Raw genomic sequence first — 18,714 nt, 5'->3', positions numbered from 1 at the left:
ATGGGATTACAGGGAAACCAGTGCTAGCATGAATTTACCAAGCATCAAATGTTTCACCCAATTTTCCTGCTAGTGAAATCTCTTGAGATGAGAGAGCCACTGTTTACTTGGGTTGATAACAGATATTGCATTATCACTATAATTACTTTTCCTCTGTTTGTGAATAATTCACTTGTAATTAGCAATAGACACAGTGGAGCTCATACCTTGATTATATTCTCTCTCTACCTTCTCTTGTTTCAGTGCACCTTCTTACTACCCACTTTATCTTCTAAAATATCTTGCTGCCAGTCCATTTTACATGTTTGTATGGGTAAAATGATCCATATATGAGAGAAAATATGGGATATTCATCTTCCTGAATTCATTTAGAGAAACACTTAAATAGTCCACAAAAATAATTCATGCAACATACTCAGTTCCTGGATGAGAGTGATTCATGATCTACATGTGTGCATTGAGACTATTAGCAAATAATTGCTAATAGTATAAATCAACATCATTTTCTTCACTAAAACGTAGTAGCTAACCCATGTTCCAGAAATATACCTCCACTACTCCCATTCAAAAAACTTTACTTGAAATCAGTGGGTCACTCAAGACAAATATGGTATATATATGCATATTAACTGTTAAGTCAATGATACATAAGCTTCCATTCATTGAACACAGGTTGTGTTTAGAGTAAGGGACTAGAAAGGAGAAAAAATACCTTCCTAGGGAAGGGAAATAGAATAGATAAGAATGGACTCTAGCAGAGGTGATTGGAATAGGGTAGAGGAGGGGATCAAGCAGACAGTGTGTTCTGGTTAGCTTTTTGTCAACTTGACACAAGGTAGAGTCATCAGAGTAGAGAAAGCATCAATTAAGAAAATTCCTCCATAAGATTGAGCTATAGGTAGTCCTGTAGGGCATTTTCTTATTAGTGATTGATGTTGGAAAACCCAGCCCAATGTGAGTGGTGCCATTCCTGAAAATGCCTACTCTTTGAAAAAGCAAAATGATCACGCTATAAGGAGCAAAGCCTGTAAGCAATATTCTTCTATGACCTCTGCATCAGCTCCTGCCTCCAGAGCCCTGCTCTATTTTGTTTCCTTTCATGGCTTTCTTTGATGATGAACAACAATGATGAAGTATCAAATGAATCCTTTCTTCCCCAAGTTGCTTTAGCCTTCGTCTTTCATGAAAGAAAAAGTAATCCTAATTAAGACAGAGGAGGAAGGAAGAGAAGAATAATGGAAGGAATATATGGAAAGATAGGTAAAATTAAATTCCACTTTAGGGTAAGTAAGAAAACCTTATATAGTAGAAGTTTCCATATATATGTCGTTATCTAATAAAATCACCATGGACATGTCTTATCACCAAATGAAACTTTCAATGCTGGAAACAATTTACATCTAAATGAATTATTTACCAAAGAGAATCCCCAAATAACCCAGGTTATTACTAAGGCTGCAGGTTACTCCTCCAAACTTACAGCAAGGCTCTATTGCTGAAGATAGGACCTATACAGCTTACTGAATACAGAGCAGTCAGCTGGTAACTACACACTAGTGTTCTTGGTAATGTAAGGTTCTCTTTATAATATCAAAGCATAAATGTAGACATCAACCCAGCCACAAACCCTCGGACCTACAATGATGTCCTGCTTTCAAGACATGCTAGTGCAATGTTGCCACAAAGTTTGTGGAAGGAAACTACAAAAATCGGATTTGACCTAAGGCCCACTCCATGAAATAGAACCCATACCTGACACTGCTTGCTAAGAACCTGAGACCAGATAGTCTAAAGCCTGGGGGAAAACCCAGTGCTCTTTTTCTAATATTAGAATATAGTGATTAAATGACTCCTAATGACATTATGTGCTTTTTTCATAGATCAGTCATTGCCTTGCTCAGAGACCCCAAGCTATTTTTTTATGCTGAGAGAGATAACACTCAGATCGACACAAGATGTCTTCATCAAATCCCACAACTCAGGTCTCAGAAAACTCTGTAAAAAAAGGAGGCAGAAAGAGTTTAAGAGCCAGAAGGGATGAGGGTCAGCAAACAAACCAGACTTTCTAAAAAAAACAAACAAACAAACAAAAACAACAAAAAAAAAACAATAGGAATAATGCACATATTAATTCATTCAGGTTGGGGAGAGCATACCAAGAGCCTGCATGACTTTGTATCAGACAGAGTCCTAGAGCTTAATGGAGTGGACAAATGCCCTTATCCCTAACCAAGAGGTTATCTTCTATTGATTACCACTTGCAAATGAAAATTTAATATTCTCCAAGTTAGTCTCACTGGGGAACCTACCTCTTAAGAATAAGCTGCCTGCCTAAGTAACAGAAAGCAAACTCAACAAATGGAAGCTTTGGATGTTCCTTGGCTTGTAATATTAGAAAGACTGTGATCAATGAGAAGGCATTAGGGATGTGATCAGATCATATTTGTCTGATTTAAACAGATGATAAATTGAAGGGCTTAATTGTGAGGTGATGAATATAAAAGGAGTATGATTTGAGTACCTAAGGAGAGTGTCCCTTAGGAATAGTATCCAGCTCCTTGTCTGTCTCACATGAGAGGAACAGTTTTACTATAGCAGGTCCTTCTGTCAGAATGCATTATCTCACCAAGCTTGGATGAAATGTAGGCAGTAGATGTTCAAAGAAAACTTTTTTGTTTATTTTTTTTGTTATTGAGGACAGGGTTTCTCTGTGTTAGCCACGATTGTCTTTGACTTACTTGCCTTGTAGACTAGGTTGGCCTTAAACTCAAAGTGATCCACCTGCTTCTGCCACCCAAGTGCTGAGATTAAAGAATTGAGCCACCAGAAATTGCTTTAAAAAATACCTAGGGCTCAATACAAGACTTAGTAAGGAGCTTGTTGTGCAAGCACATAGAACTCTGTTTGAATTTCCAGCACCTATAGAAAAAGCTATACATGCTGAGAGGCAACAAACATTTTTTTTTGCAATTTAATTTTTTATTTTTTAATATATTTTATTAATTTATTCATATTACATCTCAATTATTATCCCATCCCTTGTATCTTACTATTCCCCCCTCCCTCCCTCCCATTTTACCATTACTCCCCTCCCCTAGGACTGTAAATAAGGTGGTCCTCTTCCCCCTGTATATGCGCATAGGGTATCAAGTCTCTCCTTGGTAGCCTGCTATCCTTCCTCTAAGTGCCACCAGGTCTCTGCATCACATTTTTATTATTATTATTATTTATTTATTTATTTATTTATTTATTTGGACGGGGAGACCTGGTGGCAATCAGAGGAAGGATAGCAGGTTACCAAGAAGAGACTTAATACCCTATGATCATATGGAGGGGGAGGTAATCCCCCTCAGGAACAGTCATAGGGGAGGGGAATAAGGGGAAATTGGGAGGGAGGGAAGAATGGGAGGATACAAGGGATGGGATAACCATTGAGATGTAACAAGAATAAATTAATAAAGGAGGAAAAAATAAATAAATAAAAGGCAACAAACATTTTACTGACACCAATTCCGAATCCTTTAAATATTGTTAAATAAATACAGAGTTCAAAATAGTGCCAAAATTCACATGACAAATTTTCACTGTGGTAATAAATGGGAAAGACTATTATTTCAGTTCTGTAATACTAATATAAGCGGAGGCTGGGTTATAAGGATCTAGAATTCAGGCAACCATGGAATAACTAAAGACATTGAAGAAAACATCAATTCTTTAGTGAAATTCGGTTTCAGAAATGTCCCCGCATTACTAGTTGCTAGGACTGCTTGACATTGAATTCTAAAGCTACATTTTTTTCTTGATTGGTTTTAAAAGTCTTCTTTTTTTACCTTTTTGGTTTTGGTTTTTCAAGACAGGGTTTCTTAGTGTAGCCTTGTCTGCCGTGGACTTTTTAGACCAGGCTGCTGGAACTCAGTGGTTTGCCTGCCTCTGCCTCCCTGATTGCTGGGATTCAAAGCCTTTACTACCACCCTTGGCTGGCTTTGTTTTCCAATTCTAATTCATTCAGTTGTTTAGGCAAATCTAAACTGAAACTGCTTTTACAGTCTTTCCAACACAATTCCCTTACTCTCCCCACCACCTTCCAGTAACCGTTTGTTCTCACTCTTGTCCCCATCTCCCCCACATCCTGTCTGTTTCCCATCACTCCCATTCCCTCACCTCCTATCTATCTGTCCTCTCTTCACCTCCCAACTACCCCACACCCAATCCATTAGCTCTTCTCACTAAGCCCTCACTCATGTACCCCACATCTGACCTCCTCTCACTTTACTCAATGGAAAAAAACACAGCTGATAATATGAGAAAACATTTATTATCATGATGATGGCCAATGAAATTACATTGCGTATCTCCTCGTCCACTCTCGGGCTATTTTTTCATATTTCTTTTTATCACTGTGATAGACCTTAGCAATTTCAACAACCAATGGATCATTCGGATTTGGGTCACAAAGTAATGAGCAGATGGAAAGTAAAATTTTAGAGATAGTAAGTACTGGTGACCATGCAGATTTCAGGATATCGAGACAGATGCTTCCATCATGTCCAATGTTTGGATGGTAAACTCGAGTAGTAAATGAGACACTAGGAGGTTTGAAAGGGTAGCTGGGAGGGAAGTGGATTGAAAGGGAAAAGACGCCTCCTTGGTAGGGGCTGTTGTCAGGCCCGGTTATAGTTGCTTTCCAGTGAAACATATCATCCGCCACTGGCCCTGCAGAACAGTTTTCCAGGGGATCTTGAGATATGGCAAGTAATTCCTTCTTGATTCGTTTAAGAGCCATTGACTCCGAACAACGACGAAATATAATCACTGACACTGGCACCGGGTAGACGACTCTGTTGAAGGTAGCCTACAGAGCAAGATGAGAAAATATTAGGTGATTAGGCTGAAGTCTAGGCCTAGTTATTAAGGCATAATGCAGAGGTGGATGAGGCAAAGAAAGAGCAAGGGCTGGAAGCATTAGCTACTCAAAGACTTCTGTACTTACACAGCCTCCTGTAGCTTTCGCTCCGAAGTTGAAAACTCCAGTATACTTATGTGGAAGACAAAGAAACCAGGAGAGCCTGATCACTCCAGCCCTCCCGCGGCAGCCTGACGGTCAGAGTGCTTCAGCTCCGAATGTCTGCACAGCTCTTAAGCGATTTTCTGTGAGGTCATAATGAACGTAATGATGAGTAAAGGGCACGCGGGGTTAACGTGGGGTCAACGTCGTGTAAGCGGGGGGGCGGGGAGGGGGGCAGTATGAGGTTATGAGGTCAGCATGGGTGTTAACTATAGAACAATGTAGGAAAGGAGCATAGTGGGAGCAAGGGTAGAACGACTGTGCCTCAGTGCCTCATACAGCAGTTGCTCTTTGTGCTAATGAGTCACAGTGAACTACTTCCACCCATACAGAAGGAATCAGTGAATGCCCCTCTACTCACTACAATGGCTTTGCTGTAATTTTTCTATTTTTAAAGTCAACACACTTAATTTTATGTAGCCACTAAATTCATGTATTTCCTAAGCATTATATTATCTAGTATAAACATGTTTAGGAAATTCAATACTGACATAACACTGCTTAAAGTAATCATTAGCTATACATTTATAAATTTTGATATAAATTAATTCTTCTAAAATGTTAAGTTTTGATAGAATTCTTATGGGAAAAGAGAAGACAAAACTAGCCATTGCTATCACTTTCATTATTTGTAAGCAGTACGTTTAATGTCAATATAGTCGTTATATCTGATTAAATAATATAACATTGTATCTATATTACAATTTTATTAAATAGTCAATATTACTCTTTAGCTGCTTAGAGATGCCAGGTAATGTTTTTGCCTCTAAAACTCCATGTCCTGGGTACACAATGCCATATCTATATCCCGGAATACCTGACTGTGGTCCCAGCTGGTTAGAATAAACCCTCTCATTTGGCTATAAATGTGTCTGAGATGTCATCTTTTGTGGGAAACCCACAACATAATAGGATTATACATTATTTATCATATATGTATATGTATTTATGTATGTATGAATGTGAGTATATTATGGATTGTGATATACATGTATTTCTTACGTAACTTGCATATATTGCATAAAGTTATATACTATATATTATCTATTATATTATTGTAAATATAAAATTATGTTATATCATTGTAAATATAATAATTTATAGAAAACAATATAGTATATTTTTTCATAAATAAAATCTGTTGAGTCTAAATACCACTTATGTCTTTTTATATTTATTTATTTTTAATATATTTTATTAATATATTCATATTACATCTCAATTCTTATCCCATCCCTTGTATCCTCCCATTCCTCTCTCCCATTTTCCCCTTACTCCATTCCCCTATGACTGTGACTGAGGGGGACCTCCTCCCCTGTACATGCTCATAGGGTATCAAGTCTCTTCTTAGTAGCCTGCTATCCTTCCTCTGAGTGCCACCAGGCCTCCCCATCCAGGGGACATGGTCAAATATGGGGCACTAGAGTTCACGTGAAAATCATACCCCACTGTCCATTCAACCGTGGAGAATGTCCTGTCCATTGGGTAGATCTGTGTAGGGTTTGGAAATTTGATTCATGTATTGTCCTTGCCTGGTGCCATAGTTTGAGCAGGACCTATCAGAAGCTAGAGTAAGATCAGGTTCATACCATCATATCAAAGCTGGACAAAGCCCCACATTAGGAAGAAAAGTGTCTCACAAGTTGGTAAAAGAGTCATGGACAGCCCTCACTCCCACTGTTGGGATTCCCCCAAGAGCACCAAGCTACCCATACAAGTTCCCTGATCTCTGCAAGCCCCTATGAGTCTTTGTCAGTTGACTCTGTGGGCCATGATCTTGTGGTATTCCTGACCCCCTTCCCTCTTCTGCAGGACTCCCCTGAGCTCCACCTAATGTTTGGGTGTAGTATTCTTCTTCTGCTCTCAGATGTTGTTGGAACAAGTTTCTCTCATCATTTTAATGATGATTATGAGAACATTCTGCTTGTAGGATAAACTGTAGGTCAAAGGTTGTATAGCTGGGCTGGTATCCCAGTCCCTCTACTTGAGGCCTTTACTGGTTACAGAAGACAGCCAATTCAGGTTCCATGTCTCCTATTAATAGGAGTCTTTCCTAGTGTTACCATGGTAGTTTCCATGGAGTTTCCATTATACTGTACTTCCCACTCACCCTGGAAATGTGCCCAAAATCCAAGCATTCTTCTTAGTATAGCCAGAAACTAGAAATAGCCTGGAGCTTACTCAACCCCAGAACTCATAAAAAGAATTTCGTACACTTACACAATGGAGGGTAATTCAGCTGTTAAAAAAAAAATATCATCATGAAACTTGCAGGCAAATGAACTGAAGTAGAAAAAAAATCATCCTGATTGAGGTAACCTAAACCCAGAAAGACAACCATGGTATGTATTCACTTATAAAGTGGATATTAGCTGTAAAATAAAAGACAATCATGCTGTAGTCCACAGACTCAGAGAGGTTAAGTAACAAGGAGGGATTAAGGAGGGATTAAGGAAAGACACAAGGATCGAGAAGATGAAATAAAATAGATTTCTCCAGGGGACTGGAGAAAGGTGTGGATGAGAACAAGAGGGATAAGGTAAGTGGAGGAGCAGAGAGATAATACTGATATTTACTCTTAATTGTATCATATCCAAAACAACATTGTCAAGCACTTATTTTATAATGATGCCTGTATTTCAAAAGTGCTTCAAACTATGCTAATTTTTGTATTAAATTATCAAGTCAGGGAAACATTCCTTTACCTTCTTACATAAAGTATGAAAGTCATGTATTTGCTTTAACAAAGTCTTTATGTATGTATGCATGCATGTATATATTCATTTTTGTACCACAAAGAAAGACTCACATTTCTATTTTTTTCTTTGTAGTTGTAGGAAGTGGATAGTGGAGACTTTACTCACTCCTATATCTACCCCCAATATGCCCCTTCCACTAAAAGTAGATTGTCAAGAAATAATAGTGGGCTGCTTTGCAACTCCCAGCTGTCTGTGATTGGCATATTCTTACTCTTTTTGAGGCATTTAAAGGAGACAACATTCCCTGCAACATGAGCCACAGTGGGCTTGTTATCTGATAAATATACTCCTGATAAAGATATGATCAGCTACAAAAAAATGTGATTAAAGCAGCCAAGCCTGAAATGGAAATACTCACATGTCCTTAAGCAAAACTTTTATTGCCCAAACTATGTGTACTGGGTGCTTCCCATTTTCCTAAATACAAAATAATAAATAACAATCACCTGTTATTAAATATTTATCACCCTCCACATATTTGTCACTTAAGAAGAAGAATCTTGCTGAAATTAAGAAATGGTCATAGCTACTTTCTCTGTCTTCTGTGATAGTATTCCACAGTTTGTAAATATTTATATTAACCATCTTTTCAGTTCATGATTCATTTTTGAATGTGGACCAACTTTCTGTGAGTATTTGAATGTGTACATGAGAACAGACCTTAAACTCACAATTGACAGGATTTTCCACATTACAAACAACAACAACAACTACAACAAAACCAGCATTTGTGATCTCATGATTCAAATTTATGTATCCACTTATTGGGATGGTTTGCAAGAGTGAGGTTATAAATACCTTTTTAAAAATATTTACATTTTCAGATTTTACTATACTCATTTACATTTATTAATATTTTACTTATAGCAAACATTGGTTACTTTACGCAGTGTATTTTTCACTTCTCAGCTTCACGTTATCATAATTTTAATAAAAGGAAAAATTAAAACATCAAGGTATGAATGCTAAAGTTTAATTTTATAGACTAGGTGACACAACTCCAGCTTTCCTTGAATTATTATTAGATGTAATTATTCAAATTATCTTCCCATTTTCAGAAACACACTGGGAATTCTTCAAATCCCATTTTAGCAAATTGTTTCTTCTACTCAAATGAAATTTTCTTACTTGACATGTAATGTCATTCTCATGATGCTGTAATTTTTAAAATACTTAACTTTACACATCAGCTTCCTAACTTAACTATTTTCTAACATTGTACTCATGTGTATGTGTGTTATGTAAATGGTGCTATAATTCCATGAAATCCAAAAAGTAATATGAATTAGATTCATTAGTCAAAGGGACCTCATTTGAGTCTCAACACCCACATGTTGATTCCCAATCTCCTATAGCTCCAGTTCTGGGGGGATATGGTGCCATTTTCTGGCTTTGAGGGTACTCCATTCATGTAGTGTACTTACATATATGCAGGTAAAACATCCACACACAAAATATTAAAAACTTTAGATAAATACATAGTTATAAAAAGTAAGTAAACTTGGTAACCTGCTATCCTTCCTCTGAGTGCCACCAGGTCTCCCCCTCCAGGGGACATGGTCAAGAAGGGAATCAGGGGAAATGGGAAGGAGGGAAGAATGGGAGGATACAAGGGATGGGATAATTATTGGGATGTAACAAGAATAAATTAATACATTTTTTAAAAAAGTAAATAAACTATATTTTTAGTAAAAATAAGCAATATTTTTATATCACTGTATAAATAAAGTAATAACAGCATTATTGTGTGTACCTGTTTATCCTTTAAAATTATCTGACATCATATTTGGAAATATGTACATATTTTCTTAATAAATGATAATAGTTTTGTATCATGCATAATATGATTGACAAAAATTTAAAAAATAAATCATAAATACAAATACTCAGATGTTCTAAATGTATTCAAATAAAATAAAAATAATAGAAGAAACCATGGTTTGAATGTCTTTGTATGCCAAAGCATTAAGATAGACGCTAGGAACGCATAGCACCTTCCACTTACAGATAAGCACACATTATAAGCACAGATAAAGAAAACTAGGAATGTGAAACACTCAGAGTTATCTTTTCAAAGGAAGAGATGTATAAGCTGTTTTCTGTCCTGAAGGCTGGAAATAGAATTGGCTAATAGTCTAGCTATCTGTAAGGCTAATGGCTTCTTCCTCCATGCTCTCAAACACAGGACCATAGGTGGCTAATAGTCCAAATGACCTTTGTGCTGTCTCTATGACCAAGCCGATGCCAGATCCTCTAGTAGGCCCTTAAGATAACACGTTGTAGATTATCTCCAGAACCCATCTTCATTAATGAAGTGGCATGTACTTTGAGAAGAGTTTTGATGCAATTGTGCTTCCTTGTGCACAGGAGATTGTATCACATTAGGAAACCTTTTTTCCCAAAGTGTTCTGTACTTAAATATGATTAAGATAAACTTCCTTGCATCAGACTTTGGATTCTAGAGTCAAGAAGATTGAAACACCATGCATTAAGGTGTTGTGCTAAACCAGATTTCCTTCTTGCCTCATAAGAATTATTATTTTTCTGCCCTAAGTGGTGGCAAAGGCCCCACAGAAGGATTTTCCCCCAGAGAAACCAGTCTGATCAGAGAAGAAAGGAGTTAAAACTATACCACTTGGGTTGGTTTTCCTCTGATATCTACATTATTGCTGCAAAGTTTGTGATCCAGTACCTCTTGGGTTGGTTTTCCTCTGATATTTACATTATTGCTGCAAAGTTTGTGATCCAATAGTCACTGACTCAGACAGACAGACATATAGACATACAGACACACATGCACACACACACACACACACACACAGAGAGAGAGAGATGCACAAGCTTCAAACAATAATCACATCACTTTATTGGAGACGTAATTAGATTATAATTCATACCAATATTATCCCAGACTTTTACCATAGTAGGATGACTAAAACATACACCCATGCCATAATTAGATGACAAATAATTTACTTGTCATGCAAACATTAGATTGACTTCAATTTTCTATATTTATCACATTTATCAATGAATTCTTTTAGGAGGCTGAAGTATGCTTATGCAAATGTACATCAAGTTCCCATTATGGAAATAATGTTAATTATACAAAAGTATAAAGAAATTTAGAAAAAAACATGACATTAAAAACAGGTTATTTTTCATTCCCCTTATTCAAGAAAACATACAATTACGCAATATAGGGTTCTCAAATGTGGTAATTATATAGTAATCTTAAAAATAAAACAAAAATTTTAGGAGACAGAACTTTATTACTAGTACATAAAAAAGAGCCAATACATTAATAGAATCACATCAATTGCTAGATCCAAACCGGGCACCACCATCACTACCCCTCCATCCATTGGTCTGAGAGGTAACAAATCTATGACTACTAAGAATGTCATAATTTTTTAGCGGAGAAACTATGAAAGATGGCTTCTTCCTATCTTATCTGGACACTGTACTGAAGCACTGGTATTCCTGTGCTGAGGGGTAGACACTGAGATATGTGCTGGAAGCAGTTTCATATCCAGAGTCTCATGCTGTGCCACCTACCAGGGCTTGTGTGAATGCCACTGTGGTATTTTGAATAATAATGAATCCCATAGGCTCATATATTTGAATGCTTAGCAATCAGAGAGTGACACTACTTGACTAGGATTAGGATATGTGGCTTTGTTGATGTATCCGCAGGAAGTGTTTCTCTGGGAGCAGTCTAAGTCAGAGCATGGTGGCTGTCTCTTCCAGCTGCCTGAAGATCCAGATGTAGAACTCTGTTTTTCATTTTTAATTACATATTTATTTTTACATATACATCTATATTATTATACATATATACAATAAACTACCTACAGCAAGAGGAATTATGAAACAATCAGGAATTATATAAATGTTACAGATGTAGAACTCTTAGCTACTTCTCCGATACCATGTCTGTCTGTATGCCATCATGCTCCATGCCATAATGATAATGGACTAAATCTCTGAAATTCCAAGCAAATCACAGTTACATCTTTTCTTTTCTAAGAGGTGTTCTAGCTATTTACAGCAATAAAACACTGACTAGAATAAAGATTTTTTTTTTATCACATATCTTTTGAAGGTGATCCTGATGAACTTTCTAGACTAGATTAAAAGAATGGGACAACCCAAACTAACTGTGGGTAGGACCATTCTGTATCCATATTATGGAATAAATATAAAAGGAAAAGACAGCTAAACATCAGCATCCATTTCCGTGTTGTACTTGACTGTGGATATATGACCTGCTGAGTTGCCTATCTTCACATGTTATAGTTTGCCTTCTATTGTCATGATAAAGACAATGACCAAAAGCAATTTCTGGAGTAAGGGTTAACTTCACTTATACTTTACAGTTCATCAGAGAAGGAAGAGAAGACTAAAACCTGAAGTCAGGAGCAGATGCAGAGGGTATGGAGGATTGATGTTTATTGGCTTGCTCCTCATGGCTTGCCCTGCTTACTTGCTTATAGCACCTCTAACAAACTGCCCAGGTTTAGAACCAACCGATATGGCCTGGGATTTCTGTCATCAACCATTAATCAAGAAAATGTACTGTAGCCTTTCCCACAGAACTATGCCCAATGGAGGCATTGTCTTAATTGAGGTTCACATTATACAGATGATGTTATCTTGTGACAAGTTGACTGTAAACTAACCAGAAAATCATGATTTCCCCATGTTATAAAATATATCCCCAAATAGTGAAAAAAAATGTTATCTTACCTGTGTTCCATTTGCCAGGATATTAAATATATCAGAACAACAACAACAACAACACACACACACACACACACACACACACACACACACACACACGAAATAATATCAGTGCTAAGGAAAAAATATGAGAGCAAAAATGCAACATTTTTCTAATTACCCACAAGATATCCTTAAGGAGAACACATATCCGAGAACAAAAATTAAGAGAGAGAAAAATAAAAGTAAACAATCAAATGAGATCATTGCATCTCTAATAAAATTTAATAAGAAATTAATTGAAAAACAAAAATCAAGCTAGTAAGTTAAGAACTCTCATCCAATTGTTTTCCACAGTAATGCTTTCAGATGAATATTAATGTGGTGTGGAGTTCAGAGGTGTTAACTATGGGTAATAGGAATTCAGTTTTCTTCTTTGAAATGTGAATTGCCTCAGCCATATTGCAAAATTTTTAAATTTCTTCATCAGTCAGCATATGTTTTTTATCTACATCATGTGAAAAATAAGACACAACAGATGTCCATTAGGATGCTGGGTAACTCACAATGAATATTGTTATCCAATATCCCACTGAGCTGCCCATAGGAAAACTCCCACCCAAAAACCTATATCTCCTTTTCAGGAAGTGTATGTTGCTGATCTGTTTTTTTTCGATTTTTTGTTTTTTGTTTTTTTCTTTTAATAAGGGAGCAGAAGGCCGGGCGGTGGTGGCGCACGCCTTTAATCCCAGCACTTGGGAGGCAGAGGCAGGCGGATCGCTGTGAGTTCGAAGCCAGCCTGGTCTACAAAGTGAGTCCAGGACAGTCAAGGCTACACAGAGAGACCCTGTCTCGAAAAAACAAAAAAAAAAAAAAAAAAAAAAAAAAAAAAAAAAAAAAAAAAGGGAGCAGAGCACAAAGTTAATAAAGTCTAAATTCTAGGAGTAATGACTCTGTTTATTACTCTCCTGTTTGTTTAAAGATATTCTTAAATAGGATGGTGGGTTTGGGAGCTATAAACTAGGAATCATCAATAGTCTAAATTCTCATTTTAGTCCTATATACACTATAGGTTCAATTTCATGTTTTTTATGCAAATTGGCAATGAGATAAAGGTGAACTTTGTATCAAGTTTGTTAATTCTGTCACTGTGGTAATGGGAATATAAAATAGGACAAAATATCAAGGGAATTGTGTAACTATAATTAATAATAATAATAATAATAATAATAATAATAATAATAATAATAATAATAATAATAATAATAAAATCTCTCCTGAAAAAATTGTCTAAGAAGCTTATTGAATATCTATTTAAAATGTCATAGTTAATTCTTGAAATTTCCAGAGTATGACCCCTCAAGGAATTCAGGAATCAAAAAAGTTTGTGCTTAAAACATTTTAGACTGATATGTTTGGGTCTCATTCATTACTCAGAGACAGAGTGGAAGGGTTTAATTTCTGTTTTTATGTAAACTGCTGTCATGCATTGCTAAATAAACATGAGTTTATATCATAAAATAAAATCTCATCTACTGAATAGGAGTTTCCAATGCAGTTACTGATATGATGCAATTTATTTAATCTAGAACATAATTTTGACAGTCATCTTATAAAGTAACATAGTCATAGAACAACAAGGTATAAAGCTTATTGCTGTCTTTATAATGTTTATTTTTTTATTTTTTGAGGTTATACTATAACCTCCTACCCCCGTCCTCTGTCTGGCACCTAAAATACACACCCTGACTCTCTTCCAAAAACATGGCCGCTTTTTAGAAACTCTGTATGTAGACACACACACACACACACACACACACACACACACACATATGAAATCAACATATAAACAATATATAATGGTAGTATTGTTTCTACCATATTTTAATAAATATTTGCTTTTAATTCAGTGATATTTTAGCATACATTTTTATTAATAAACTAGAATTCAATGTGGGAGCTGCTTATGGAGAGACATTTTATTGTTTACCACCCTCATACTATAAATAAATAGAGATTGATAGTCCTATAACTATTTATATATAATATATTTATACTATCTGTTATCATTATAGATATATTTATATTTATATAAAATAATTCCTTAGTGTATAACTATAATATTTTATAAGTATTTTAAATAATAATATATAAGTAAATATTTGTTGTTATTCCATAAATATCTATTTATATTTCTATAAATATATTCATATAATAAATATATTCCTTTATAGTTAAATACAAATATGTTGTCGTAAGTAATTATATATTATATATCACACATCACATATTACATAACTTAGCATATAACATAGAGTTTTATTATTATACTATACAAATTTTCACATATTATTCCCATACATAAATATATATATATATTCCTATAGATATATTTCTACAATATATATATATTGAAATGTATATTACAACTTTATTTTTTAAGTATTTATTTATTATATATAAACATAGATGACATATCATTATATATAAATTTAGTAACATTATTATATAAATATACTTTTTAAAATTATAGATTATTTAAATATCTTCATTATATATATATATATATAATTTTTAAAATTATGATAGAATAGCTTGGTCACAAGAAAGATCTGGTAGAAATGACATTGCTCAGTCAGCAGGTCATGGAAGAGAGGAAGGGAAGAGAGAGTGGGAACCATAGCTACCATAACTCTTTAAAAGTAGTTATAAACTACTCCATTTTAATAGAATGACCACAAAAATTTTGTGAATTTTTACATTTTACATTTCAAAGTATCACTCCAAAATCATGAGTAAATATATATACATATATATTGTAGGCCTTGAACTTTTTGAAACCTATTTTACTTGGGGTTCTTTAATGCTTATACCTCCCTTCCAACTCAACTACTCTAGATAGGAGAGAAAAGAGATTAATGAGAACAGGAGAAGCAGATGGTTTTAGACTCAGTGCCTTGGAGTGACTCCACTCCTCATAGTCAGGATTTCATCAGACCTGCTAAACAGCAAAAAACAATTCAGCAAACACAGCAGCTGTACTCTCGAGCAGCAGCCAGAACCCAGAACCCTGAAATGTACTCTGAAGTATTTCTCTCTAGGAGTTTCTCAAAGCACAGCAATAAGCAGCCAAACAACAAGAAGCAATGCCAAGACTAAAAAGCCAAAAAGTCAAAAGGTCAAGCCTCTTTTTTTGGGCATATATATATGTATATATCCTCTCAGAGTCTGTACTAGGAAGTTTATCAGTTGGCAGAAAACCAGGCTGCTGCAAAAGACAGTTCCAGCAGACAAATACCACACACCTTCACATAAGTCTATTTCATATCCCACACTTGGCATCAAAGCAAAAACATATTTATATCCACCACAATATATGTTTATTGTATATCTTATAAATACAATTTTTTGGTCTGGCTCAGGACTATAATGGGTTTCTCTATATTTAAAAACAAAGCAGCACAGTCACTATTGCTTAGGGACATTATAAACCAAATAGTAGAAATAGCAGTGCATTTGAGGTGACAATGTTAACAGATGGTATCACACTCATGAGAATTGACTATCAAAGCATCATCAGTGTTCAGTTAGTGGCTTTATGGCCTTCACCCCCTGCTGTTTCTAACTTTGGTGTAAATGGCTATCCCTAAGTGGTGATGGGCCTTGCAATCTGCTATATCACTATCTGGGTATATGCTCTCATCTGCAAGTAGAACAGGCTGATGCCAGAACAGGCTATAAATGTTTAGAATGGGAAATTTTGGTGCATTGTGAAATGTTAATAACTTTATATGATTTGCATAATTTTCATAATGTGTAATTGTGAACAATTTGTATTGTGTATGTGTATAATTTGCATAATTTTAAGCAATTACTACACTTTGTATAATTGAAAACAAAAGTCCCAGTATGATGGGGTTGCATCCACTGGGACCTTTTTATGTTTTTCCACAAGTGACTTACACATGTGTCTTTTGTTGTCGACCCAAGAATTTGTGCTATTGTACCTGAAAAAAGCATTATAGGTTCATGCAATTTCTGGGAAGACATTTTACAACAAATTCAGCATAAAACACAGCAGACAAGGAGGACCATTCTGGAATATTTTAATATAACTATTTTATTTACTCATCTTTTACTCTCAGCTTTTGCTTAAAGGTGGCCAGTGCATGAGTTGGGAAAGAATACATGAAAACATTCTCAGGCTGAAAGTTAATAAGTGATAAATAAATAGAAAATGCTTCATTTATATTTTACATTATAAATAAATAAATCTTTTAAAAATAAAAATAAAAATATTATATGTTTTCCTAATTTGAACCTACTTCCCCTAACCACCAACACCCAAAAAAACAAAAAACAAAACAAAAACAAAAAAAAAAAACAACTTTGGAAAAAGTGAAGCCAAACCAACCCATTAAAACAACCACTTTCTAAATAGCTAAACATTTAACAAGTCCAACATAAGGCTATCAGATGATGCCAAAGACTTTAGGAGTCAATAAGGTGTTATTAGATGGATGCTGATTTGTATGCAGACTCTCCACTGTACTGGTAGTGGCAGGAGGAGGGACTTCTGAAGACAAGATGTGCAGGATTTTTCATCATTATAGAGAACACAGAATGCCTTCCATTTTTTTCAGGACAGAACAAAACCTTGACATTGTCTAAGGCATCATATGTAGAGGTAGCTTATTGTAGTTCTTTGCAATGTTCCTTCTTTCTGCTCTTATAAAATTTTTCATCATCATCTTATTACTTTGGACTCATTCAGGACACAGAAGATTATCTTCCACTTCTGGTGATGGGAGAAAGCTGGTAACAGGAAGAGAAAAATCATCCTGTGAGGAATGTCTGGAAACCAGGTCTGACCAGTGTGAAATTGTAGGTGAACCCAGCCTTTCCTGTCTGCAGGACAGGACAACACACCACCTGCATCCATTGCCTTCTGACAGAAAAGCCTCCATAGAATCAGGAAGTGGAAGGCAATTCACAGCCTTAGGCTGAAATGCTTGCATAGCAATTTTTCCCCAGGTTGCAAACATGGATGCCTGAGCTGAATTTACAGCTTCTACTACACCACTCTTATTTTGCTTCTGGTTCCTGAGGTTTGCTTGAGTTCTCCTAGCTCCAGTGGCAACTATCTTGAGTTTCTTGGGAGCCGGCTTCATTCTGGGCTCAAGAAATGTGTTAGGAATACGACATTTTTTTTAAAAGAGGAAAGTCTCTGGATTCTCACATAAACCTCAACTTCTGTGCCGTCCATATTCAAGTTATGATAGTGACACCACTCTTGAAGAGTGTTTTGGCACACATTATTAATAGGAGGCAGGGTAGCAGGTTGAGAGTTCCCTGATCTGGATTTTTCTTGGGGGTTCAATTTGCTAAGAAGTTGGCAGAGAAGAAACTGGTTGTGTGGGGCCTATGCTTGAAGAAACATTCAAAGATTCCATAGGCTGTTCTGTGTTAGGCTCCTCCATAAATAGAACCATTATTAAAATCATATTTTATTCATTGAATTCATACTCAAAGTATTTCTTGTCATAAATGTCCTGGTTGGTGTTAGGCATCTTCAGGCATGCTTGGAAGAAGACAAAGGCAACAAACATATAGGAGCCAATAGTTCTCTGCTGTTAACCTGATTAATCTGATTTCTTTTATAACTAAATGCCTCCTTCAACTTCCTATTGCCTAAATTGGCTCTTTTCTCTCCCTCCTCCTCTTTCTGCCCTCTGCAATTTGACAGTGAGTTTTATCAGTTCTATTGGTCTCAGTAGATAGCTGATAGTATATAGCTGAGTTTTTAAGAATATTAAATGCCCATTCCCCTCCCTTTTCTAAAATTTGATTTTCCCAGTTTTTATGTTTTAATAGTTTAAGTACTACTTGGGCCTTGTAATAGCAATTCAATCAGTTGCAATTGCTACCCACCCAAAGCCATCTCTCCTAGAACTTTGCAACATTTAGTATAAGTCATGGCTGACATATGTACCCAAACTTAGACTCCTCTGGAAGGCATATATAGCACAATGTTTTCTAGAAATTTCTAAGAATACCTTAAAGTTTAAAAACACCACTCAGCCAGGGACGCAGATAAGTTGACTAAAGATCTTCTCTTCTCTCTCTCTCTCTCTGTTCCTTCAGACCTAATTCTTCAATCTCAACTGC

General features: G+C 35.7%; 1 protein-coding gene across 1 annotated transcript; it reads right to left on the bottom strand.

Moving 5' to 3' along the window:
- Positions 1–4,327: 4,327 nt before the first annotated feature.
- LOC311601447 (ubiquitin-conjugating enzyme E2 D2-like) lies at positions 4,328–5,116 on the bottom strand. Its single transcript, XM_084788901.1, has 2 exons — positions 4,991–5,116; positions 4,328–4,852 (listed from the first exon to the last, which is right to left on the bottom strand). Exon 2 carries the CDS (start codon positions 4,781–4,783, stop codon positions 4,340–4,342), a length of 444 nt encoding a protein of 147 aa, XP_084645027.1. The 5' UTR covers positions 4,784–4,852; positions 4,991–5,116; the 3' UTR covers positions 4,328–4,339.
- Positions 5,117–18,714: the final 13,598 nt, after the last annotated feature.

The sequence above is a fragment of the Acomys minous genome (genome assembly GCF_964271855.1).
Source record: "Acomys minous genome assembly, chromosome: 7".
Taxonomy (NCBI): Eukaryota; Metazoa; Chordata; class Mammalia; order Rodentia; family Muridae; genus Acomys; species Acomys minous.
This window is presented reverse-complemented; position numbering and strand designations above follow the sequence as displayed.